Raw genomic sequence first — 25628 nt, 5'->3', positions numbered from 1 at the left:
AATATTAGTTTCGGAGCCTTATCAAAGACATCGAGGTTGACCAATGTTTCTCATGGTATTGATGCGAAGCTATGTTTTGCCGCACGAGAGTTGAAAAAGAGGATTTAACTCATATTTACCTTTTGATTTACTACCCTTTACAAAAGTGATGGAACCCAGCATTTTTGCTCTCAGGCGAACGTAAGATAAGTGCCATAAGGCAGCACCACCTCCGTTTGAACCCCTTAAATCTAAAGATGTGACAGGCAATTTTCTTTCTCAGCTGTCACACATTTCTATGCATAAAATTAGTTAAGAGGATTTAGTTTTTCGATCATATTCTCTAACCAATCAGCGAAAGGAGATTTTTTCATGTCAAGAAAACACTCCTGAAAGTCAGAGGGAACTGTTTTGAGTAAGTGTGGAAGATTTCAGGCGCGGCGAGAATAATGATGAAGGAAAGGATGGGGCGAAATATTAGCTATAGACTTAATACAATTGAAAGTACAACTATTATTTCTTTCCTTTGAGACTTGTAGTGCAGAATGAACCTCTTTCGCCAAAATGCAAACGCCGTATAGGGTTAAGGGGTGGGGAAGTAAAGGAATATTGACCGCGATGATATACCTAACATTTGCCCCACAAGACAGTGGTAGACTTTAAATTTGTAAGGAGTCACCCGAAAATTTCCTCGGCCTGATTGTGACGCCGTGAAGGCACATCAGAATGATCTTTCGTAGCAGTCACCTGCATTTTAGTAAATGACACTGGATTCTGTAGAGATTATCAACCTGCTTATAAGTTGTCCTGTAGGGATGATGAGCACAAAAACGTCGGTGATTTCTCTTTCGCGCGGGATGCTTATGCAAATCAAGTCACAACCTCGGTCCTGTTTCTCAGGGACGAGAGGTCCTGTGAACGAAGCAAAGCGGAGTTCAAAATGGCTATTTGATTGCTAAACCTGATATGAACTGTCTCACACGACTCTTTAAGTAAGTAACATATTTAGAAGTGGGAACCCAAAAGCAATTTTTAGAAAATTCACTTGGGGCATTAGACTCAAAAATAATCGAGCAAGCAGACGTCATCTTCGTGAATCACATCATGTAAAATAGAGTAAATACTCAAGGCCTATGTGGAGGAAACACTTTATAAAACTCACTGCCTCGCATGTATGTATTATAATAAAGCAATTATTGATTGATAACCCTGCAGCGAAGGATGATGCATGTGTTCAGTCCCTTGGAAGCGTCTCCTGTTGCTCCCTAAACGTTTCCTGGCACCCGCTTCCGTGTTCAATTTCTAAATTTAAAAATCTCTAGTTTTTCAGTACTGTATCGATCAGTGTGATGTTGATGCAGACAGTCACAGCCAATGATGCTCATCTTCCATAAGCATTTTCTCCGATTGCTGGGTACGGGGACCGTACGTGTCCGTTGTACTCACTATGCCTCTTAAGAAGAGTCGCCCACGATCTCCCAAGAACCGTTCCACATGATAGACATGATAGCGTAACTTGTTTTCGTCACGCAATCTTCATAAATTACATGTATTTGACAAGTGCCAGATAAGTGCTTGAAATTAACACAATCTTTTCTGTTGACAGGAGAATGACTTTGACACAAGAGATTGGACTGAGAGATGTTTTGATACCATTGGAATGCGTAATCCATTTGAACTCAGAGCTGAAGATCTCCCAGAGCAGCCAAACTACTTCACTTGTGCCTTCAGAAAAGACAAACTTGACAAGTACGTTTTCTTTGTTAACCATCAGGATTATAGTTAACAAATGGTTATGGTTAACCGTGATGATTTCTTCAAAAGTGCTCAGCGAAGCAGAATTGTAAGTGATTCCTGTAACACAGGATGTTTACTTTGAACTCAACTTTATCATTACAACATTACAAGTCTGATAGTTTTACAGTCATGTATTTCTTGTAGTACCTGCTATGGTAGGTCTTCTACTCACTGAACAATGACCAAATGTTATATTCATCCTTTGCCTGATTTATAAAATAGTATTCTCAGGTAACACATCTCAGACAGAGATGGCAAAACAAATAGAAGTACAGTAAATATTGATGTTCAATTGCAAGCACGTTCACAGAATTTTGACAAGAACACAGTATGGTGAGAAGAGGAATCAGATTGGTAAAAATGAAGCAATCTTAATCAAAACTATACTTTATGTTAATGACTAGCATTAAAAATTTGGGGCCCTTTTCTTTAGGAAGAGAAATATATTTTTGTCAGTCATTGAACGATAGGAATATGATTGCCACCTACAGGGAATTTAAAGGTACATGTCAGTTTTCTCTGATAACAGCAAGACTCTTTGAAGTATTCTCTTTTGTATTACTTTTAATTATTGATGTCAGCTTATTAAACTGATTTTACAGTATATCATGTATCACATTGTGTATGGTGTGATCAGAAACTTATACCTAACATAATGTAGGTGCATATCCTTGTCATTTATGCATCTTTGTAATATGATGTTAGGCATTGGATGCTTAATTGGCAATGGATCTTACGCTGCAGCTTATCCCTTACACGAGGTAAAAAATTAATTGCAAGTTTTGTTTTGTTTTTTTGTCTTCAGTATAACAACTCCTTACTGTGAAACTTAAAAAGTGTCCCAGAAATTTACTATGGTATAATGTGATGGATCACTGCAATTTACAATGATTTCTCTAGGTTTAAAAAATGAGCAGTTCCTGAATGATAGTCCTTTAGAAGAGAATATCATAGGCTTCGAAACTTCTCAGAATTTAGAGTGACTGAAAACAGAGACTTGAAGGGTAGTGGTGAACAAATTTAAGGGCCCTCATATTTGCACATGATTATTAAGTTGAAGGCCCAAGAAGTCTGACATACAGTTATATCATACAAAACTTAAAATTAAAAACCTTGTCTCCTGTCAGGAATTAAAGGGACATGAAAAAGCCAAACAAAGCTATATAGGTCATGGTTCATTTTTTGTAAGTGCACTCCATCTGGTTGAATGATCCCATGCAAGGGACTGGCCAGAGGAAAAGGCAACATACTGCATCAGTTTTCTCAGAGTTATTTGGAGTCTAATAATGATATTTTCCTTGAATCAACAATTATGTCAGGTTGCTTGAACAGGATTCAGCCAAATGTTGGCAAAGTTAGCCAACTGTGTTTTCTTGTCATTTATTTCAGAAAGTACAGTAAGGCATTCTCGTGAGATCAAAATTTTAGAATGAAAATTTAATACAAAGAAGGAATAACATCAAACAACTACATGTCCATATGTTTAGTCAAGTGAGAGTTGGACAATGGATGTCTTGATCCAGGGAACATTAAGCTTGTTGTACATGAGGAGCTATTCAGACTGATACATGTACATTGTACATGTATATAATAGTAATAGGACTAAGAGGAGTCCAATTCAGGCTGTAATTATCCAAGTGATTAACAAAATCGGATGATTGCACTGTGAAGGCATCCGTGGTACCTTTTCATCTAAAAAAAAACAACAGTTAAAGGGGCAAAATGTGAGACAATAGCATGCACATGCGACACCTTCTTTCCACTTACACAGGCATGGTATGTTAATTACCCTATTACACTGTCCAATTACAAGCATGTTGTGTACACTGTCCTATTAGTGCTCAAACTGTGCTGGAGAACTCAAGAATTTTGTTATAGTTTTGATCAATGAAACCAGGGATTTTGAATAGCAACAAAGCATAATTGTACTTCAGGCCAATTTTCAGGGTATGCTTTTTGTTCATGACCATCAAAATAATTCAATCAGACTTGAACACAACATGTACGAAAATCATGTTGTCTTAATCATATCTGGGACAACTGTGTGGTTGTCAGTTGCTCATAACACACACAAAAGTAATTTTTTAGCATTTTGAAACAGTCATGTTCTTTTACCTTTAGGTGTTGATGTTACAAATTAAAGAGTTGCATTTGATTTTTTTTTATACTGGAGAGAGGTAAAAGAGATGGATTTGGCATATGATGAGCACACTGTAATTTATAATTACTTTATCAGGGAATTTGACATGTAGAGATCTATACATTGCAAAAATTACCACAATAATGCATGGATACAGTACCATCATTTTTGTATTTTACAAAGGTTGATGTAGGGCACTTATGAAAAAGATCAATCCAATTATCCTCCAAGACCTGAAAATGCCAGACAGGTAATTTTTTTATTATTATTTTTAAATTGATAGACCTCGTAAGGTTAATTAGTTTTGTGTATATATGTTGTTTCCTGTTAAGTTTACAGTGTACATTGTGTATGTACAACTCAGACCTAATAAACTCCTAAACAAATCTATGGTATGGTACCCATGGTCGTTTTGTACTCAATCATTTTATACTCAAGCTGGGTACAAAATGACTCAACTAACTGGGTATGACATGACTGTAGGTGTGAAACGATCGGTAACCCAATCTATGCCATCCTATTACCATCTCTTCAACTTACACTTCATCAGTTTTGTAAACTTCTTTCAAAGCTGATTTGTCATTCAAGCTACAGTACATGTAACCTTTTTTTTTCAAAGATGTAAACATCAATTCTCCATCCAGTCTACCATACAGCTTTTACAGTTTATATAATCAAACAATACTTTGTCCCCTGAAGTTTTTTCTTTCTTCTTATCACATTCCTGCTTTTAGATGTTTTAAGGTAAATTCCTATTTTGTAGGAACTTGTAAGAGGAAAATTAGAGTCGAACAAGTCAAATCACCAAAGAAAACTTTGTTTGTTTGTTTGTTTTTTCATTGAATTTTCTCCTTCTCAAATATTTTTACTTCTACCCCTACTCTTGATATTCTTCTCAAGCTTGTGTTCAGATATATCAGACTTGAAACTTTTGATAGCTTTTCTCAATATTTTCTTTTAAGTGCAGTTATAAATTTTTCTATTGCATTGTTTTTTCCAGTTTTCCAGTTGGTAATCAATGATAGTTTTATTTGTGGGTTGTTGCTATTTCAGCTGTTGTTTGACACCTGGGTTAAAGCGCATCGCTGGTACAAAATGCAACCATTCGATCATATCAGGTAAAATCACTTACACAAGACTGTTTAACTCAAGGTGTGTGTGTGTGATTTTTTGTTGTTAATAATTGTTTTGGTCGATTATTCATTAATTTTGTTGCAGAGATTACTTTGGAGAGAAAATTGGAATCTACTTTGCTTGGTTAGGTAAATATAATTAATGACTTCAAATTTCATGTGCACTCATATGATTGAAGTAAGTTATTGTTTCAGCTGTTTAATCATGGCTGCATATAATTTTTATTTTTGGAAGAACACATATTAAAGGCTATGACTGTATTCTAGTCAGCCAGTGAGACTCAAGGACATTGCACAATGCATGAAGTTTGGATGTCAATGAGGAAAACAGTGTCATGAAACAAATGTTACTCTCTTGACTGTTTGACAGGTTTCTACACATGGATGTTGCTCCCAGCAGCCATCATGGGCCTTGTTTGTGTGATTTATGGACTTGTCAGACTGGAGTCTTACATTCCTGTGTAAGTGATGAGTTTGGCAAGGCCTATATGTGCATTCTATCATATGTAAAGGCCTTATATTCGTATCAGCCGTGAAATGGGCTCATTGAGGACTGGGAATCTTAAAGTATTATTTAAAGTTGTCGTGAAATGGAACAAAAGAAAAATATACTAGGTGATACATTCACATGTGCTATTTTACATAACTTTCACTATAATGTGCATCCAGTGTTTACTATTACTGCCAGTGGTAAGCGTTAACAGTATTGCAATCACTGGTTTTATACTGAAAAAACGCAAGTCAGAGAAATAACTTTTTTTTTTTTTATTTTTGTGTAAACGTGGCTTTCAGACACGTAAAACCAACTGTATGTATGTATCTTTTGCTTTAGGAAAGACATCTGTAATACGTCTAAGAACTTTCCCATGTACCCTCGCTGTGACAAACGCTGTCCATACTGGTCTTTATCGGACACATGCATCTATTCAAAGGTGACTTAAAGAACATTTTCACCTCTTACTTCAAGTTCCTTCTTTTCTTCTTCCTCGACTTCTTTGCTAAAGTTTTTTAAAGGTCGCTATTTGGCGACTTAACCAAATTTGTCATTCTCTTCACAGTCAACCATACAATTCTTATATTGTTTGTTCAGAGAATTTAGTATTGGAACAACTAGTTATCCCCAAATTGATATTTTTCTTTATTATTATCACTTATCTGGTTGATATTATATTGATATTGTAAGGAAAAATTCTGTCTTGGTCACTCATGGGAGTTAAAGCGTTAAAATCACGAAATGTTCGCCAGAAATGGAGAAAGAAAGGAAGAAAGCAGAGAAAGAAATTTTGTGCAACATTGAATTTAAGCACCACAGTTTCTTCCTGCTGACCATGATGACCAAATGACCGCAGTGTGAGGCCCTCTGTCCCATTAATAATTGATGTTGCCCCTTGTTAAAGGGGCTACACGTAGCATAAACATGAATTTGGAGACAATTCGTAATGATTAACACATTATTTTGCTGGGAAATATTCATCTTTGTAGTTCGTTTTTCAGAAGTTATCTATCCAGTTTTATCGTCTACATGTACTAATGCCCTCTTTGATTCTCTTCAGGTGGCTTACGTTTTTGACAATGAGTTTACTGTGGTTTTTGCCATTTTTATGTCGATTTGGGGTGAGACCTTTTTTTATTATTAAGAATAATTGCTTGTGTAGTAAACTGTCAGACCCCGAGGCTCTATTGTTGACAGCTGTACAATTCATAAATGGCTAGCACGTGGAACCTTAAGTCTAAATGTTTAAGCCCTGGTGTGGTCATTATATTGAGTTGTTGGGCGAGATGATTCACTCTGAGAATGCTTCTCTCCACCCGGGAGTATATACTTATTGGCGACGCTGAATAGTCAAAGAAACTTGACAGAATGTTTGGGCAACTTGTATTGAACCATCCCGTTCAAGAGTTGAAAAAATAGCAAATGGATTGATTACCGAAGATTTCATAAATAGGATCATTTTGTCTGTGACTTTCACAGAAAGGAAACTTTGATTTTCTTTCAGGGTCGTAATGTTAATGCAATACTTTGCTGATGATCATGTGTGTATTTGTTACACAGCCACCATGTTTCTTGAGTTTTGGAAGAGGCGGCAGGCAGAGATTGCTTACGAATGGGATCTATTGGGATATGAGGACGAAGAGGTACGATATTAATTAATCAATCAATGTATTTATTTATGACTTTTGTTAATTATTTGTAAGAAGGCAAAGATTAGGTTGGCAAGGTAAGCTTATGCCGTTTAGGATTTATCCAGGAACAAAAAACCACACTACTTACTTCTCCGTGTCGATTTTTCTTTCGTTTTGTGAATGGTGCTTTAAATGTAAACGTTTTTGTTGATCTTGTTGCATGTTATAAGCAATTAATATTAATCTCACGAATCTCTGAACTGTGTTCGTTTGAACTCAAGGTACAGTTTATTACTTAAAAAGACTCGCAAAAACTTGACCGTCAGTCCTGTTCAGTGTGATTTTCATTTGACCATCTTTCCATAAATGTACAAGCTCCAATTCTGTTTTATGAACAACCTCGTCCCGAGTACGAGGCAGTAGCGATGGAGACGCGTTTGAACCCCATCATGAAAGTGGAAGAGCCTTTCATATCGCTTGGGAGGAAAGTGCCCAGATTTATTTGTAGTTTCAGTTTCATCATCTTCACGGTAAGAACTGGATAATGTTTAATAAGGCTAAATGTGATTTTGGCCAGGTTTAAACCGAGATAATGCAGCAGTTTCACCAGAGCCTCGCAACGGCATCGATGTGCATTACTACCTTACTACTTTGTTTCCTTCCTTCCTTCCTTCCTTCCTTCCCTCCCTCCCTCGCCCCCTCCCTCTTTTGAGTGAGTGTCCATTCCGCGCACCAGTTTGTTGGTGTTGCGATGACAGGTGCCTAGAGGTTGGTTGCAGCTAGATTGCTGGGAGATTGCTTCCCTCCTATGGTGTCAACTGTTCGCATCCACCCACCCACCCACCACCTTGATACTATTGGGCGTCGCTACTCGGACGAGGCGAAACGCTCATATTACTGCAACAATTTGACCTTTTCAAATCTAGATTTACCTGAATTCTGTAGCCCTGGCGTCTTTTACAAGCTAGTTATAACCGACAGAAAAACTGGCTTTTGGTCACCGGTATGGCTCGTAGTGTTTTATTAAAGAGTATACGAGGTGCAACAGCGAAGCTCTGAATTTTGATCTATAGTATTATGGTCTTTGTATCGCAGCTGGTGCTTGTCGTCATCGCCGTGTTTGCTGTTGTAGTATACCGTGTTGCAGTATACGCGGTGTTAGCCGCAAGCAGCGACTACAACATGGGAGCTGTAAACATGGCCACGTCCGGCACTGCAGCTCTCCTAAATCTCATTACCATCATGCTCCTCAGCAAGGTACCCGCATAAAGTTATCGTATTTTATGGAGACGGTACGCAACTAGTAAACATCTTGAGGTAAATTTTTGTTGTCTGCCCTATCATGTAGATGTTCGTTTGCGACTCTTACACAGCGATGGTTCCTACTTGAATGAGCAGTTTTATTAGTTAACCCTTTAACTCCCAGAAGTGATGAACATGTAACCTCTCAATCAGATCTTGGGAGTTAGAGGGTTAACAGTAGAAGTTCAGCGGATGGTTTTATACCTTGGAGTAACAACTGATCATTTAGTGTGATCCTCAGGTGACTTCTGTTTGTTAATTATGTTATTTTATCTCCAGGTTTACGAAAAACTGGCTGAGATTTTGACACGATGGGGTACGTGTGTAGAAAATGAATTGACCTTCATTCATGCTTTAAGCTATTGACCACTTTACTGATATTGAATCATCAGTGCATCCGATCTTTCAACTGACCTTAACCCTACTACTGTACTCGTGCACGTTGTGGTCATTACACATTACATAAGAATTTTTAAATTTAAAATTAGTAGCCGAATCCCTCCGTACCTCTAAACTGCGTTGGCATGCGGCGTCGAAAGCTAACAAAGTAGGAGGCAATGAGGATAGGGTTAAATTCATCATCTGTTTTTATTTCAGAGATGCCTCGCACCCAGACGGAGCTTGAAGACATCTTTTCATTTAAGATGTACCTTTTCCAGTTTGTGAACTTCTATTCGTCACTCTTTTATATTGCTTTTTTTAAACTCAGGTGAGTTTATGTCATGAGTAATCTAATGGCAACAATGGGAAAAAAGTTACTTAGAGTTCTCCTAAGAAAGAAAACTCAAAATCGTAGACATTTTCGATTGTCTGGGATGACTGACGACAAATCGGTTAAATCGAGAGCGCTTTTTTTTACTGACGCAACCCAGATTTTTGCGATGATCCGCGATTACCGAAGGTTAATGAAAACTCCTATTTTGAACTGTCGTTAGTTTTAATTTGCTACTATTCCTTGGCTCCTGTAGCCCCGAGTCCCAAATGAAGTGGTGTCTGTTCTATTTTTCGCCAATCATCAGACAATCGGAATGTCTACGATTTCGAGTTTCATTAATTAGAAAACTCTGGAATCATCGAGAAATTTTGAAATCACCGACTATCCGGGATTTTTCCCGTCAGCCTTAAGTGTCATTGTTTTTCTCACGATTTAGGCTCTTCGAATGAGATGCAGATCGTGATCTTCCCTCACCCATTTGCTGTTGCACGGTTCTGCTGTTGTCTTGTTTCTTTGTGATGCTGTGTTGTGATACTGACGATCAAAAACAACAACAGGAGAGCCGTGTTACAGCGAATCTTCGAAACGCGCTAAGCTGTTAAGAAACAGCCCACCACATTGGAGCATAATGTTTCAGAAGGTGACTCGTATACACTCGACCTCATCACGTAAAGAAAACTCGCACTAAGCCATTGAAACGTCGCGATTCACATCAAAAGTAAAAATATCTTCAGAAAAATAGTTTTACATAATTACCAGTAGGAACTTTTATCTCTTTACATAGAAGCGTTAAACACATTAAAAATTGTTTGGCATCACAGCGGTAGAATGAACGTATTGAATCATATTTTAAGAATATTTTCGACTGACAATTATAAGTTATCTGTTTAGGGTGAGACAGATTTTTTATGCATAATTTTAAAAATGCAGGGTTGTCAAAAAGATTTGAAGTAGAAGAAGAATGTAAGAAAGTAGGCGGCACTGGGGGCCAAAAGGCCCACGCTGGGCCGGGGGGTCTGAGGGCCGCTCAGGCCCCCCAGCGGGGTACAGGGGCGTTGCCCCGTTGGAGGTCCAGGGGGCGAAGCCTTCTGAAGCAAAACGAATGTAGGGTTTTTCCACCAGCTGAAATTGCCTCTCCTTGGAGCAATTTTTATATGTTTTCACTATTTTAACCGGCAAAAGTTAACATTCCTTTTACCACTAAGAAGAATTAATCATTTTTATCAGAGAGTTCAAAAAAACAATTTAGTAGTCACTTCTCACATGTGACACACAGCACATATTTTTTCGCGAAAGAAAAAAATTTGGAGTACTTCCTTCAAAGTGTACAGTAAGTGTAGAATTGAAAGAGAGTACTGGTTCCAAACAGGATTTCATCTTCTTTTAATTTTACCTGTGACTAAAAAATATCGTTGCTATCTTGCCATCAGTACAACTTGAAATCTTTATCGTCTTTGACCGTGAGAAATTATCTGACGTGATGTGCGGTTGCTTATCAAGACAACGGTGAATTGCAGAATTGTATTAAAGTGCAAATGACTTAGAGAGCGCTAGTTCAAGATCATTTCCCATTTGGTTGTTAAGTGAGGCACCATATAAGTACCAAGCATCAGCGAATTCAAGAAATTCGGAAAACAAACTAATCTAATTAGCACACAGAAAACAACAGGCAATCATTTTGCGTCTAGTCATGTCGGCGGGCATCGGATTACATCTAGTGAAAATCATTGAGAAGTGTTCCGAAATACATATATGTTATTTGCCGGCTGGGAGGTCCGTATGGTGAAAAACTGTGACCGAGGTCTTGAAAATACTGCCCGAGGCCGTAGGCCGAGGGCAGCATTTTCAAGACCGAGGTCACAGTTTTTCACCATACGGACCGACCCTTAGCCGGTAAATAACATATTTATTGTTTTTAAACTTTACACATCGAATACTTTTTCTTACCTCTTCTTGTCGAAAACCAAATATCCTGTTAAATTCTGCTGGCCTTCCAGGGCTGAAAACAAACATTTTTTGTCAGCGCAGTTCTTTCTTCCAGAGGGACGAAAATTGTTATCCCCGTAGGTCTGTTCAGTACCATTGGCCGTTTTTATACTAGAGGACGCATTATCCGTCCAGACGGATAATGCGTCTCTTGTGGTATGCGTCTAGTGTAAAGACGGGACGAATAACAAGACGAACTACGAAAGACGAACGAGATATTACGGCCTCGGGCAGTATTTTCAAGACCGAGGTCACAGTTTTTCACCATACGGACCGACCCTTAGCCGGTAAATAACATATTTATTGTTTTTAAACTTGACGAAATTCTTTCCGAAAGAACCCGAATGATTTATGCCCGTAAATACGGCAAGATCTTCCATAAACTGAACAATTTTTGAAATTTAAGAGAGATGCCTCAGCGAAACATTTTCATTTCCGTAACGATAAAGGTGATTTAAAAGGCTTCCAAACAAACTTTGAAACATTATTTTTACAAGTATCTGTCACAATCTGACACCTGTCAATTAGAGAGCGCGCAAGAAAAAAAAAAAGCGTAGGAACATTTGAAAACCAACAGAACTAGTTTGGCAAGGACTGTCACGACAATGTTTTCTTCAAAATCAGTTAATGATCTAACGGAAAGTATTATTCACTCTCATCGACCACTCATTCATGTACGAAGATTTACCTCTGTTCATTAAGTAAACGGCGAGGAAAGTAATTGTGAGTAAATTCAATTTTTTTTTATTTTGAAGTTGTGAGAGTTTGCTCGTTTGTTTGCTGTAATGGCGTGTTTAACTCTGATCTTTCCTTCACAAAAACTAAATTCGAACGGCACACTCCAACGAGACACAAGGGAATGTAATGCGGCCTTTTCTCAAAAAATTCCTTCAATTTCTGTTGTGCAATTTAAGGTACAAATGTCCAAATTGAACGGAATTGGAAAGACTCACCAGGAGCGTACATTTGTTGTAGAATTTAAAACTTCGCTCGCTCTTTCACTATGAACAAATTGCTCGAGAAAATTCAGATATTAAATGAATGAAAGTTCCATCGTTCAGTTTAACTGTAACCAAATACCTCACGTTTCAACTTTCTGGGTACTTTTTGTGAACGATTAAAATTAATTGCAGACGGTTTTTAGGCCGCTTGTCAACCAACGTAATGACACTATTGTTTATACAAATTCATTCAAATTTTCTGTCAACCAAAGTGATTTGATAGAGAGAAAAGAGAGGATTCATAAGTTATTTATCGGCTTGAGGTAGTGACCGACGTGTTTGTTTTTTAAAAATACAGCCCAGCCAGAAAACGAGGTATATTTATGAAAAATGACAACGAAAGTTGGGATGTACTCGGCGACTCACGAAAGCGTTACCGTGGCCCGTGGGCAGAGATAGGAAAATACTGACCGGGTAAAGAACCAATCAGATTGCAAGATTCGTTACCGTGCCCTCTAACATTACAGTACTTCCGACAATATGAGGCACTTCATTCTTGGTTTCAGTAGATTCAAAACCTTTCTTTTTTCCTTCAGTTTTCTATTTTTTTTTTTTTAACCGACGAACTGTAGCCGGCGCAACTGAAAAATTAGCCGGCGATATCGCCGGTCGCCGGCGCTTTTTGACAACCCTTTTAATATCTCGTTCGTCTTTCGTAGTTCGTCTTGTTATTCGTCCCGTCTTTACACTAGACGCATACCACAAGAGACGCATTATCCGTCTGGACGGATAATGCGTCCTCTAGTATAAAAACGGCCAATGGTACTGAACAGACCTACGGGGATAACAATTTTCGTCCCTCTGGAAGAAAGAACTGCGCTGACAAAAAATGTTTGTTTTCAGCCCTGGAAGGCCAGCAGAATTTAACAGGATATTTGGTTTTCGACAAGAAGAGGTAAGAAAAAGTATTCGATGTGTAAAGTTTTTTTTGTGACAGTTATGGGTATTTAAAGCTGCATTGGGTTAATCAGACGGTACTGTCGTCAAAAATTTGCGAGAAAAGGAAGGAAAGATCGTCTTTAGACATTGTTTGTAATTGAAGTAAATATTGTTTTTCGCCTTTGGTCCCATTAGTTGGACCAGTTTAAAAAGGACGCGTTTGATTAGAATTTATATCGTAAGGGTTTATGTGATGTTCGTTAAATTTGACAATGCAAGGTTTGCCGACTTGAAAATAGTTGCTTTAACAATTTGAATCTTATTTTTGACTTTTTTTACCTCCTTTGGACAATATTAGTTCATTTCAGTCAGAAAATAGAAAGAAAAATAGGGCATAAAAGTAACTGAAAATATCTTTCAAACATAGAGCAGTTGTAAAGGAGAATTCTGAGTTCATTTTTATGTTGTTCTGGTAGTGTAATCCGGCAGGTTGTTTATTTGAGCTCTTGGTTCAGCTGGCAGTTATCATGGTTGAAAAGCAGATCTTCAATAATTTTATTGAAATTGAAACTGCCATAAACCTGCAAGACTCCTGGCCTTGAATAATAACACCACACACCAAATAAAAAGAAAAAGATTTATTGGAGCCGAACGTGCTTGATACTAAGAGTGTGGATTGAAAATTGTTTTGGCCAGAGAAAACTTCTGTAAAGAGGACTGCGAATAACGCGAAGAGGCTAGAAACAAACTAAACAGAACTGCGCTAAGCGCGGACCAAACTGAACTCACCAACTGTACTGACAAACTACGATATTCAAATACGCTAGAACATGCGGAAAATAAAACTATAGAAAGGCGCTAATGAAGATGAAACAGCACGGAAACGCTAACGAGAGCACGAAAACTGACAGAAAGAGATGAACACCTAAATTAACGCCAAAAAAGAAGACTAAACAAATGAACGAAAGGAAGTATAAACTAATTTGCGTACGCAAGGAAAAACAAATTAGGCAAGAACGAATAATCAAAAAAAATGTTACACTTGGATCTAACATACCGGCCCCATAAGTGAGGAGCACACGCGAGGCACTTAAATTAAACAATTAAAGATCTAAGTGTCTTCCTAAGTGTTCTTAATGTTCTCTTCTCCTGAATTCAGAAAATTGCACAGAAAATAACTCCAAAGGGAAAGTTCAAGCTTCTATCAGCAAGCAAAGCTTGTCAATTGGCCTCTCCAAAACTGCTCCTTTTACTTTCACTCTGGTATGGCGCACCAAACCTTTCTTGTCGGCGAAGACTTCTACCACTCTACCAAGGGGCCATGAATTGCGAGGGCAATTTTCGGCGCTCACTAGAACAATATCCCCAACGGCCAGGTTCTTGCGAATCGTCGTCCATTTCTGCCTACTTTGGAGCAGAGGCAAGTACTCCTTAGACCATCTCTTCCAGAAGATGTCTGCGAGATATTGCACTTGTCTCCATCTGCGCCGAGAGAAGGAGTCTTCCTTTTGGAATAACCCAGGGGGCATCTGAGGTTCCGAGCGTAAAAGAAGCAAATGGTTTGGTGTAAGGGGCTCCGGATCATTGGGGTCACCTGAAACTGTGGTGATTGGACGACCATTAATGATGCTTTCCACTTCGCATAGGAGGGTGACTAAACCTTCGTCGTCAACAGTTTGAGTTTGAAGCAAAGCTCGAAGGACCTTGCGCGCTGTTCGAATGCAGCGCTCCCAAACACCTCCATAATGGGAGCCATAGGGGGGGGTTGAAGTTCCACTTGATACCCTTCTGAAGTAGAGCTTCGTGAATCTTGTTGTGATTCCACGCGTTGATGGATTCCCTGAGCTCCCTCTCTCCGCCGGTGAAATTGGTACCATTATCGGATCTGATCTCCTTTACCTGGCCCCTTCTTGCTATAAACCTTCTGAGCGCCATCAGGAAAGAATCAGTTTCCAAACTGTGCGCCACTTCAATGTGAACCGCGCGGATAGAAAGACACGTGAAAATGACCCCATATCTTTTCACAAGACTTCGCCCACGGCGTACCTGAAGAGGACCAAAACAATCAATGCCGACAGATGTAAAAGGTGGCTGACCTGGGGTAACACGATCCACGGGAAGGTCAGCCATTTTCTGCTCACAGAACGGGCCTTGACGCCGCCGGCAACTGAAACATTTCGAAAGAACTTTCCTGACAACAGAACTTGCGTTTACGATCCAAAACTTCTCGCGAGCAAGACTGATAACGTACTCTCTTCCAGAGTGACCGGAGATCTGGTGGTAATATTCTACTACAAGGTTGGTCACGTGATCCTTCTTGGGCAAAATAATCTGATGTTTGGCCTCAAATGCAGTGGACGCTAGACTTAACCTCCCACCGACACGTAAGACGCCGTTCACTAAGATTGGATCCAGACTTCGAAGGCTGCTGCTTTTCTTGACTTGCGTACCGTTTTCAGACTTGCTTAACAGCTCAAGCTCATCCGGAAAATTGAACTGCTGGACGTTCCTGAGGATTTCTAGCTCCTCAATTGCCAACTCCGTAACGGTAATTGGTGGTAAAGAAAGGATGGGAGTTGAAAGGATCGGCTCTCTCGATTTTCCGCGTTTACTTGACCTTTTCAAGTTTCCAAGGTATCGTAAAAACCATGCAACTGACTTCTTCAATCGGTGCCAGGAAGACGTGCGTTGAAAGTACTCAACCAAAGGATGCTCCGACTCGGAAACAGAAGCGTGACAAACCTTATAAACCATCTTCACTTCCGGGTCTCCGTCTTGAAGACATCCAAGGGATAAGGGGTTCCTAGGCCAATCTTCTTCTGACTTCCAAAGAAACTCCGGCCCCAGTAACCATCTTTGGCAGCTCAACAATGCTTTGGCAGTCAGCGCTCTTGAAGCGCAATCTCCAGGATTCGCTACACCTTCCACATAGCGCCACTGATCTGGACTTGAGCCCTCTCGTAGTACGGCAACCCGATTGGCAACAAACGTGTGGAAACGCGTACTTTCGTTCTTCACATAACGAAGCACTGACATGCTGTCTGACCAAAACACGGATTCACAATTAGGAGGCATCTCCAGCTCTTCCTTGAGCATCTTGTCTTGTCGCACAGAAACGGTTGCGGCCGAGAGCTCTAAACGAGAAACAGAGATAGTTTTCAAAGGAGCAACGCGTGATTTTCCAAACAGGAAGGAACAATGAACTCGGTCCTCATGGCTAAGCAGTCGAAGGTAAGTCACTGAGCCATAAGCTGCTTCTGAGGCATCAGAGAAGTGATGTAGCTGACTGGATTTAACGGGACCAAAATCCTGGCTTTAAACAGCGACTCACAGCAAACTCCGAGAGCTTTGGAACATCTGCTAGCCAATTTTCCCAACGTGCAGCGTACTCAGTCGGGATCTCGTCATCCCATCCTAGCTTAATGCGACAAAGATCTTGAAGGATTTCCTTCGCGGTCAGAACGAACGGTGCCAGGAATCCCAACGGATCGAAAATAGCACTCGCTAGAGACAAGATACCCCTACGCATTGGTGGACGGGAGCTAATGTTGACTCTGAAGCGGAACGAGTCGGATTCTACACACCATTGAACTCCCAGGGCTCGCTGAACAGGCAACTCTTCCTTCCTTATGTCCATGTCCTTGATGTCCTTTGCTCGCTCCTTCTCAGGGATAGCTTGCAGAACATCACGACTATTGCTGACCCATTTGGTTAGCTTGAAACCACCACGTGATAGTAAACTGCATAAACTGCCAACATGCTCAATGGCTTTCTGCTCGCCAGGGAGGGACTTCAAGCAATCATCAACATAAAAGTTTCTTTTAACTGTGTTAATGACGTCAGGAGGGAAGCTGTGACGATTATCTTCTGCTGTCTTGCGGAGTGCGAGGTTTGCGCAAGCCGGTGATGAAATGGCTCCAAACAAGTGAACGACCATCTGAAATTCTTGTAATTCGCGCGCCATGTTGCCATCCTCCCACCAAAGAAAACGCAGAAAGGAACTGTCAGGATCGGGAACTCTCACTTGGTGGAACATGGACTCTATGTCCGCCATGACGGCCACTCTCTCTTCACGAAACCTCAACAGGACTCCTACAAGCGAACTAGTTAGGTCCGGGCCCTTGTACAGCATGTCATTGAGGGACTTTCCCATGAATTTGGCCGAACAGTCAAACACGACGCGGACCTTTCCTGGCTTGCGAGGGTGGTAAACACCATGGTGCGGTATGTACCAGGCGGTGCCCTTCGCGGGGCTATTCTGATCAGGGGACACTTTGCGTGCATATCCTTTGGAGAGAATGTCTTCCATAAAGGCCTTATAATCTTGATACAACTTCGGGTCTCTTTCCAGCCTTTTCTTCAACCAAATGGCGCGCTGCCAGGCCTGAGCCTTGTTGCTGGGTCCAGGCGTTTGGCGATCCTTAAAAGGTAAAGAGATTTGATAGTGCCCATTTCTCAACTCCACCGTCTGTTCGGCGATTTGCATAAATCTACGTTCGTCTTGAGACATCTCTGTCTTGCTATCAGCGGTGGGATCGGTAAAATCGCGATTGTAGAAGTCTTCTATCATCTGTTGGAGCCGGTGATCGACTTTAGCAACAAAAGTGGATGACCGTGAACTATGGTGACGACGGCCTAAGGGACCATTTACCGCCCAGCCGATTCGAGTTCTTGAAGCATAAGGACCACCGTCTTGACTGTGTTTGATATCAAGTGGATCGAGAGCCTTGGGAACGTCACTAGCAATCAAAAGGCCAACCTCAGCGTCGAGACGAGGCAGAAAAACTCCTTGCAAGTGGGGCCACTGATCAACGTCATCCTGAGTTGGAATGTCGCTGCTGGACACAGGAATCTCCGGCCTGGTATAAAGGGTCGGGAGGCTAATCCACTCGTTCTCGTCCAAATCGGATACAAGAAGGTCGCGAACCAGGAAGCTGTTGGTGATGCTATTTTTCTTCTCAAGAGTAGACAGGGATATCTTAACTTGCTGACCATTAATCCCGAGCTGCTTCATGAGCAATTCAGAACAGAAACTGGAGTTGCTACCGTTATCCAGGAAGGCGTAGTTGATGACGCTCTTATCACTATCTTTCGCTCTTACTCTAACTGGTATTACGGCCATGCCTGTCCTACGACCCTCTCCTGAAGTCTCACTGTTGGCACTGGTGCCCGTTTTTACCATGTGACTGCAAACTTGAGTGCTGATTACGTCTTCCGTACCCACTCCAACGTCGACAGCTGGTCTCTCACGAGGGCTTGTATGTAAAACAGTAGGATGCCGTCCTTTACAGTTCGCAATCTTGCAATTTTTCCTCTGCGGGCAAAACTTTGCGACATGTTCGGTGGATAAACATCCAAAGCACAGCTTTTTGGACAACAGGAATTGAATTCTCTCTTGGTAGGGTTTCCACCGCAATGATTGACAATCCTCAAGGGCGTGGTTTCTGCTACAATAGAGACACCGATTTTTCCCTTGTGAGGGACCCTGATCGATTCCAGTTGACTGAACCTTGCGAGTCTGAGGTCTCTGCTCTCCATCGGCGCGTTGACATGGCTCCTTTACACCCTGCGGAACAGTTTCACTGGTATGACCTTCACTATCGCCTACATGTGCTAAGAGACTGAGATTCTTGGGATTGGATGTCTTGCCACCATAGGACCGCTGACCAGGCGCCGATCTTACGGTATCGGATATCTTGCCAAAGACTGGGTTGGTTAGTATTCGTGCTTCGCGATCTACAAAGGCGACGAAGTCACTAAACTGTACTGGCCTTAACTGTCTGTCCATGATGTCATCAGCTAAGCGACGCCATCTTTCTCTCATGCTGTAAGGAATCTTGAGCACCAACTTTTGAATGTTTCCTGGCTGATCAAACTTAGAAATGTACTGGCTACCTGTCAATGCGTTCTTGCAACTTGCGAGAAAGACTGAGAAACGATTCAAAGCCACACCATCTTCTGCCTTTATGCTCGGCCAGTCGAGGGCCTTCATCTCGTAAGCGGATGCTATGCGATAATCGTCACCATACTTCCTTCTCAAAAGCCTACGAGCCTCATCGTAACCTTCTTCCGCTGGTAAATGATGACAGGATCTTACAAGTTCCTTAACGTCCCCTGCGGTGAGCTGCTCGAGGTAATAGAGTCTATCAGTACTGCTAAATGTTCTGGATTCAACCAAATTTTCAAAAGCGCGAACGAAAGTGCGGTACTCAATAGGGTTTCCGTCAAACACAGGGACACGGGGCTGCGGAAGTTTGTTCCTATTCTGATTATGCGCTAGCAATTCCATCATTCTGTTCTGCTGAAACTGAAGAGCAGTCTGTTGCCGCTGCAAACCAATCGTTTCCTTTCTCAGATCCTCACCGACTGTACAGGCTTGATAATCAAACTGGCCGTAAGGAACAGAATCCATAGACACGCCCTGGCCTGGGTGGTGGACCTCGCCTGGAAAAGACCTTTTCGCGCGGGGGCTGGTACGAGGGGGTTCCTGATCCTGGAGCTCTGTCTCCAATTTTAAAGGCTTCACCTCCGGTAGAGAAGGGGAGGTCATTGCTGCGTAGACCCTCTCCTTAGCTGTTGTTTTGATCATTTCGGCTTCGAGGTTAAGGCGTAATTCTTCCTGCTGTAAACGAAACTTTTTCTCTTCGAGTGTTTGGCGCTTTTCGAGCATAGAAATTTCAGCTTTTAACTCGGCAATTCTTGCGGCTTCTTTGGCTCTCGCGGCTGCAACTGATGAAGCACGATCACCACGTGAACTTGCTCGACTTGAATGTTTTGAAACCTTGGAAGCACCTGAAGGAATTGGTGTGCCAGCACAACTAATTGAATCCTCGGGATTCACTGCCGAACCCACCCGAAGCGACTCTGCTAATAGCTTGTATTCATTATTAATTATCCATTTGATGATCTCCTGACGGAACACACGAACCTTTCTCTCCTTGTCTTCAAGATAGCGTTGCTCCTCAATAATGGCGTTCTCATCCAGAATTTCTTCGACGTAATCGCGATGGGCCTCTTTGAATCTTTCAAAAGCGTTGTCCAAGTAAGGAAGCTTCCCTTTAACCTCCTGAAGATTATGATCATCAGTAAGCAAGCCAGAAATTTCATTGGAAATGGCGGTTACGGTAGATAGGTGACCAGACCTTGAATTTTTCTTGAAACGAAGTGTTTCCAGGTTAGACGCTTCAAAATCCAGCGAACGGTTTGGTTGTCGTACGCGTGTTCCAACTCGCCGAGCGACGGGATCTGTAAGCTGCTTGCGACTAAAGCTCATGACGAAACGACATGTCACCAACAATTTTCAACGATGAAACTGCCATAAACCTGCAAGACTCCTGGCCTTGAATAATAACACCACACACCAAATAAAAAGAAAAAGATTTATTGGAGCCGAACGTGCTTGATACTAAGAGTGTGGATTGAAAATTGTTTTGGCCAGAGAAAACTTCTGTAAAGAGGACTGCGAATAACGCGAAGAGGCTAGAAACAAACTAAACAGAACTGCGCTAAGCGCGGACCAAACTGAACTCACCAACTGTACTGACAAACTACGATATTCAAATACGCTAGAACATGCGGAAAATAAAACTATAGAAAGGCGCTAATGAAGATGAAACAGCACGGAAACGCTAACGAGGGCACGAAAACTGACAGAAAGAGATGAACACCTAAATTAACGCCAAAAAAGAAGACTAAACAAATGAACGAAAGGAAGTATAAACTAATTTGCGTACGCAAAGGAAAAACAAATTAGGCAAGAACGAATAATAAAAAAAAAATGTTACACTTGGATCTAACAGAAATAATCGTCCCGTAAGTAGCCCGTAAAGAGATGAGGTGCATTTTTAACGTTCCCGCTTTTTGAGACTTCGTTGGACTTAAGGCAGGTTTTAGAAAATAACACATTTATGGACATTTACGTATTCTAATGTAATAACAGTTTACTGTTAACTAGGAGTATTTACGTTCTGCTCGATATACTTGGACTGTTTTGCAATACGACATACATATAGGTGTAATAGCTTATTGGAGAAGCACATTTATAGCGTAAGTGAAACACTGGCAAAGTAATCAGAAAACCGGAATCGCTGAAAAAAAAAATCAGGGAATGTATTTGTATAGGTAATCACATGATTTCGAGTGCAATTTGGAATAAATAAGCACGAGTAAATTTTTCAAAGACTAACAAAATTGCACGAGCCCGTAGGGCGAGTGCAATTTGTGGTCTTTGAAAAAATTAACAAGTGCTTATTTATTCCAAATTGCACGAGAAAATCATGGGATTACGTGTTAATAATAGACATGAAAAAATACGAGATGGCTTATCATAATTAAGCAGAAGGAAAGCGCGCGCATCAAGAGCAAAAATAATTTATTCAAACCGTGCGTTCGGTCAAAACAACAATGTACGATCAAAACAATAATATGCGATGATATCTTCACATCTTTAAGGCGCAAAAAAGTTCAAAGTCCGGCTAAACAGTTCAAGGAATTGTTCAGTCTGTCCGAATCACTTTCGATGAAATGGAATCGTCGTTTTCGAGGTTTAACCATGTTTGTTTTTAATTTCGGCGTTGGATCGCTCGAGCAAAGTGTTAAGCAAGGTCGGCTTGTAATTTTTGATTTCCTTGGCAATTCCCTTCTCTAAAAACCACTTTTTCCAGACCGAAACCAAAAACAGTGCTTTTTACAGTGTTTTAGTTGTCTGAGCTGTTTTCAGCTGCGGTGGCGAAAGAAAACCTACTTAAAAAGCAGGCCATTGTTTCGCTCGCAAATTTTTAAATTTTCAAATTTTGTTGCGACATCGAAGGCTCTCATTTGATTGGCTATCTATGAGTTTCTTTGATTATTGACCAATCAGAATGTTTGATTTGTTACTTTCTCTGCACTGAATTAACCCTCTTCTGCACTGAATTAACTCTCTTCTGCACGGAATTACCTGAAAACTGCATTTATCTTGACCAATCAGAACTGAGAAATTTTTCCATGTATATTATTATTGTGGGAACATGCTCCAAACACATTTTACAGTGAAATAATACTTTTAATTGTTTAGTCCTGTAAAACAGTATTCCACAAGCCAAGTCACTCATTCTGTGAACGTTTTGGATTAATAATATTTTGACTCCAATTTCAAATGAGTGGGATGATCATTTGGGTAAGCACTCCTATTTTTTCATCATCATCATCATCATCATCATCATCATCATCATTATCATCATCATCATCATCATCATCATCATCATCACCATCATCATCATCATCATCATCTTCATCTTCATTATTATTATCATTAATATTGCTGTAGTTGATATCGTCACCATTATTATTATTATTATTATTATTATTATTATTATTATTATTATCATCACTATGGTCTCTTTTGTTCCTGAAAATAGAGGATATTACATGGCCGCGCGAAAATGATTAATTATGTTCAAGTGTTGGGAAATATTTCACGAGTGAGCGAAACGAACGAGAGAAATATTTTTCAACGCGTGAAGAGAAATTTCGTAGCTCCAAGCGGCCTTGTAATAGTATAATCATAGTATCGGTATTGTTTCCACGTGTAAAGAGAAACATGTTATCTTCACGTATGAAGATATGATGTTTTCGCGCGAAAACTCACTTGGTATTTGACTGAGGTTTATATTATTATTATAATTATTTTCCACAGAAAGCTTCAGAACTGGTGGAGACGCCGTCAGAATATTGAAACCCCCGACTTGACCGAATACACACGTTGGGAACTGGACTATGACTTGACTCAGTATCCCGTGCACGGGTTGTTTTATGAATACCTTGAGATGGGTAAGAACTGCGCAGCTTGTACGGTTGAGCGAAGGAGATGGTTGAGATTTTACTGGTTATAAACTCTGTTTTGTTTTTTTGTTTTTTGTTTTTTTTGTTTTTTGTTTTTTTTGTTTTTGTTTTTTCCAGTGATCCAGTATGGCTTTGTGACACTATTTGTGGCCGCCTTTCCACTTGGACCGTTCTTTGCCCTCATCAATAACTTGTTGGAAATTCGTCTTGATGCTTACAAGTTTATCGTGGTTTTTCAGCGCCCAATGGCAGCTCGTGCGCAGGATATAGGTATGCGTTATATACAAAGAGAGGGCTGATTATTTTTGTTGGTCTTAAACATTTTTTATTAATTGAAATTCTATTTAGGAACTACCGAATAGAACACTTGAAAAAAAAAACCTTTTGTTTTCACAGGAATTTGGTACGCAATCTTGAAAGGCGTTACGAAGATCTCTGTGGTCGTAAATGTAAGAATCTATTTAACAAAGTTGTGCGTTTTTGAATATTATTTCTTTAAGGATTGAAATTGAAAGAAAATCATTAAAAAAACGGAGAATAAACAGAGAAAAATTACTTGGGCGACAGATTCAGTTACAAACACAGTTGTTTTTTCCCCCAATTTTATCGAATAAAGAAAAAATTAATGAGACAGTTTTTCCCATGTTCAAGCAAAAAAGGTTGGTCCTGACTTAAATCAAATAACAATAATATAGTCAAATTTGGTCACCTGATGGTAGTTATTGACCTGTAAGAGCTAAAAATGAAGGATTTCCTACTAGGATGAAATATTTCATTGCTTTGGTAACTTGCAAATTCAAGCGGACAGACAATGATTTAGCATGTTCTACAAGGACCGCTCATTTTGCTTGAAAACAGTTTGTATTCAAAGGAATTTGAGCAATAGTATTGCTTCATTAATCGTACGTGCTGCATGCTGCGGTTCGAGTCACTTTAGTTGAAGGAAGCATACTTGAATAATTTGAATCAGCGATTTAAAGAGCAGAATACAGCAGAGAGTTATCTCTTTGTTCTACCTGTTGTCAAAGGTGAAAAACATGTCGTACTCGGCGTTTTGATTTAAAACCAAAGAGAACTTATTGTAAGGAAAGCCACAATGTATAATCACGGTAACTTGTTTTTTTCTTACCCTTTTTGTTAGGGCTTTGTGATTGCCTTTGTTTCCGAATTCGTCCCCAGACTGTATTACACCCAAGGTGAACACAACGACAGCTTGGAAGGATTTGTAAACCACACCTTGTCGTGTTTTGCGGTGGATAATTTTCCTGAGTCTGAGAGACCTTCTGGAGCTGCTGCTGCTGAGTTCCCCCTAAGAATTAACAGTTGTGGGTTTAATTTATCTACCTGCAGGTAAAATAACAAGGAGGGTTCTGTTTTATGGTTTAATTCTTGCAGAAAAAAGAATCGCCTTTACTGATTAGTGTACTGATTCATTAATTTGTCAAAGCTTGCTGGACGCTTGGTGACACTATTGTAAGAATCATAAGTCATCCATTATAACTCAAGTTTTAAAGGTCTTGTGTGCTTGCATTTTAGATTCCGAGGGTATTATGAACGACCAAAAATTACAATACTCAACACGACCCTTCCAAATCCGAATGCTTACAAGTTCTCGACAGCCTATTGGCATATTTTGGCGGCCAAGCTGTTTTTTTTTTGTGGTTGCCTTTCTGGTGAGTTTGTGTCCACTTTTAATTGTGGGACGCTCGTTATGATGTACCTGATGGGATACTGAGAATCGGAGTATTTTCCTACAAATAGAATTGTTGGTGGAGATTACTGCAGTAATGTTGTAAAAAGAAGATTCCACCCTATCTGTGTTCCTCTCTGTTTCCTAGTTGATCCTTGTAGCAGTTCTGTGAAACATTTAAAATTGACCAACCAAAAAAGAAAAACGGTTCAGTTGAAGAAACTCACCTACCATCTAATATTTCTTCTTGTGTTTGGCTGATCGTCTTATTTATTTTGTTATTTTGCGCAGCACATCGTGTTCGGTATGACGGCAATCTTGGCTTGGATTATCCCCGATGTTCCGAAGGAAGTTGACAATCAAGTCAAGAGAGAGAACTTTCTTGCCCGCGAAGCATTACGGTCAGCAGATCAACAAGATTCTGTCTCTCCAGTCCCTAGGGAAAATTCGCGCGGCCAGGATGAAATGTTGTGAAATGTTGTAGAATGTCGTGTTTTGACAGAAATTATCTCGTAGTCAACGACTTGTAGCTGATATCGGTATAGGTAGTTAAATCTGATAATACCACCGTCGCATATTTTGAATAATGTCTTGTAGTAAACGTAAGGCAAAGTTCGAAAATCTTCACCAAAAGCCAGTGTTTTACATAGAATAAAGGGGTACGTTTTTAAAGAAACTGTGGTGCTGCGTCGGTGGGAGAGTATAGCAGGTAATTTAGTGTTAACAACTGAGTTGAAAACGTAAATTGGCCACCGTAAAGAGTAAAAAAGCTGACATTTCGAGCGTTAGTCTTTCGCCAGAGCGATGGCGAAGGGCTAACGCTCGAAACGTCAGCTTTTTTACTCTTTACGGTGGCCACCCCTTTTGTTCCGACAGACGGTCCACAAATAAACTCCTTACTTTTGCTTCTACCTCATTGCAAATCAGATGGTAGTGTGTTGTCTTCATCACTTTTTGTGTTATAAATTAATTACCCTACGAATTCATTTCTAGAAGGCAAAGTAACTTAAACTCTCTTGACGTTTTTATTGATAATCAGGTGGTTTAACAGCGTTGCTTA

The 25628-nt window shown here is 40.2% G+C and overlaps 3 protein-coding genes and 1 pseudogene across 7 annotated transcripts in view; 3 read left to right on the top strand and 1 right to left on the bottom strand.

Moving 5' to 3' along the window:
- The first annotated feature begins 801 nt into the window (after window positions 1-801).
- Window positions 802-4760, top strand: LOC149049790 (uncharacterized). Of its 4 annotated transcripts, XM_089195330.1 has the most exons (5): window positions 802-971; window positions 1310-1393; window positions 1586-1822; window positions 2482-2537; window positions 4100-4166. In XM_089195330.1, exons 3-5 carry the CDS (start codon window positions 1590-1592, stop codon window positions 4102-4104), a joined length of 294 nt encoding a protein of 97 aa, XP_089051456.1. In that variant the 5' UTR covers window positions 802-971; window positions 1310-1393; window positions 1586-1589; the 3' UTR covers window positions 4105-4166. The 4 variants fall into 4 exon arrangements, 3 of the variants coding, with proteins under 3 accessions (XP_089051456.1, XP_089051455.1, XP_089051454.1); XM_089195329.1 differs by lacking the exon at window positions 1310-1393 and having other exon boundaries at window positions 4100-4760; XM_089195328.1 differs by lacking the exons at window positions 1310-1393; window positions 4100-4166 and adding an exon at window positions 3898-4040.
- A 379-nt stretch (window positions 4761-5139) lies between these two features.
- LOC113670765 (anoctamin-5-like) overlaps window positions 5140-25628 on the top strand; it is a 97354-nt gene continuing 76865 nt past the window's right edge. Inside the window, exons 1-8 of the mRNA XM_089195310.1 lie at window positions 5140-5178; window positions 5420-5510; window positions 6603-6663; window positions 7103-7185; window positions 8269-8430; window positions 8755-8791; window positions 9073-9184; window positions 13021-13072. Of these exons, the coding sequence (XP_089051436.1) occupies window positions 5430-5510; window positions 6603-6663; window positions 7103-7185; window positions 8269-8430; window positions 8755-8791; window positions 9073-9184; window positions 13021-13072 (588 nt within the window). The 5' untranslated portion in view covers window positions 5140-5178; window positions 5420-5429. The remainder of the gene's footprint in view (window positions 5179-5419; window positions 5511-6602; window positions 6664-7102; window positions 7186-8268; window positions 8431-8754; window positions 8792-9072; window positions 9185-13020; window positions 13073-25628) is intronic.
- LOC149049776 (uncharacterized) overlaps window positions 20342-25628 on the bottom strand; it is a 180470-nt gene continuing 175183 nt past the window's right edge. The window contains exon 9 of the mRNA XM_089195308.1: window positions 20342-20395. Within this exon, the coding sequence (XP_089051434.1) occupies window positions 20357-20395 (39 nt within the window). The 3' untranslated portion in view covers window positions 20342-20356. The remainder of the gene's footprint in view (window positions 20396-25628) is intronic.
- On the top strand, window positions 20834-25491 carry LOC149049789 (anoctamin-4-like; annotated as a pseudogene). Its single transcript, XR_016183949.1, has 7 exons — window positions 20834-20868; window positions 22733-22866; window positions 22996-23148; window positions 23275-23327; window positions 24020-24228; window positions 24415-24551; window positions 24860-25491. The product of XR_016183949.1 is annotated as an anoctamin-4-like (transcript).

The sequence above is a fragment of the Pocillopora damicornis genome, chromosome 2 (genome assembly GCF_964200805.1).
Source record: "Pocillopora damicornis chromosome 2, jaPocDami1.2, whole genome shotgun sequence".
NCBI classification, from domain to species: Eukaryota; Metazoa; Cnidaria; class Anthozoa; order Scleractinia; family Pocilloporidae; genus Pocillopora; species Pocillopora damicornis.
Note: the sequence above shows the minus strand (reverse complement) of the source record. Positions and strands in the feature narration are given on the sequence as shown.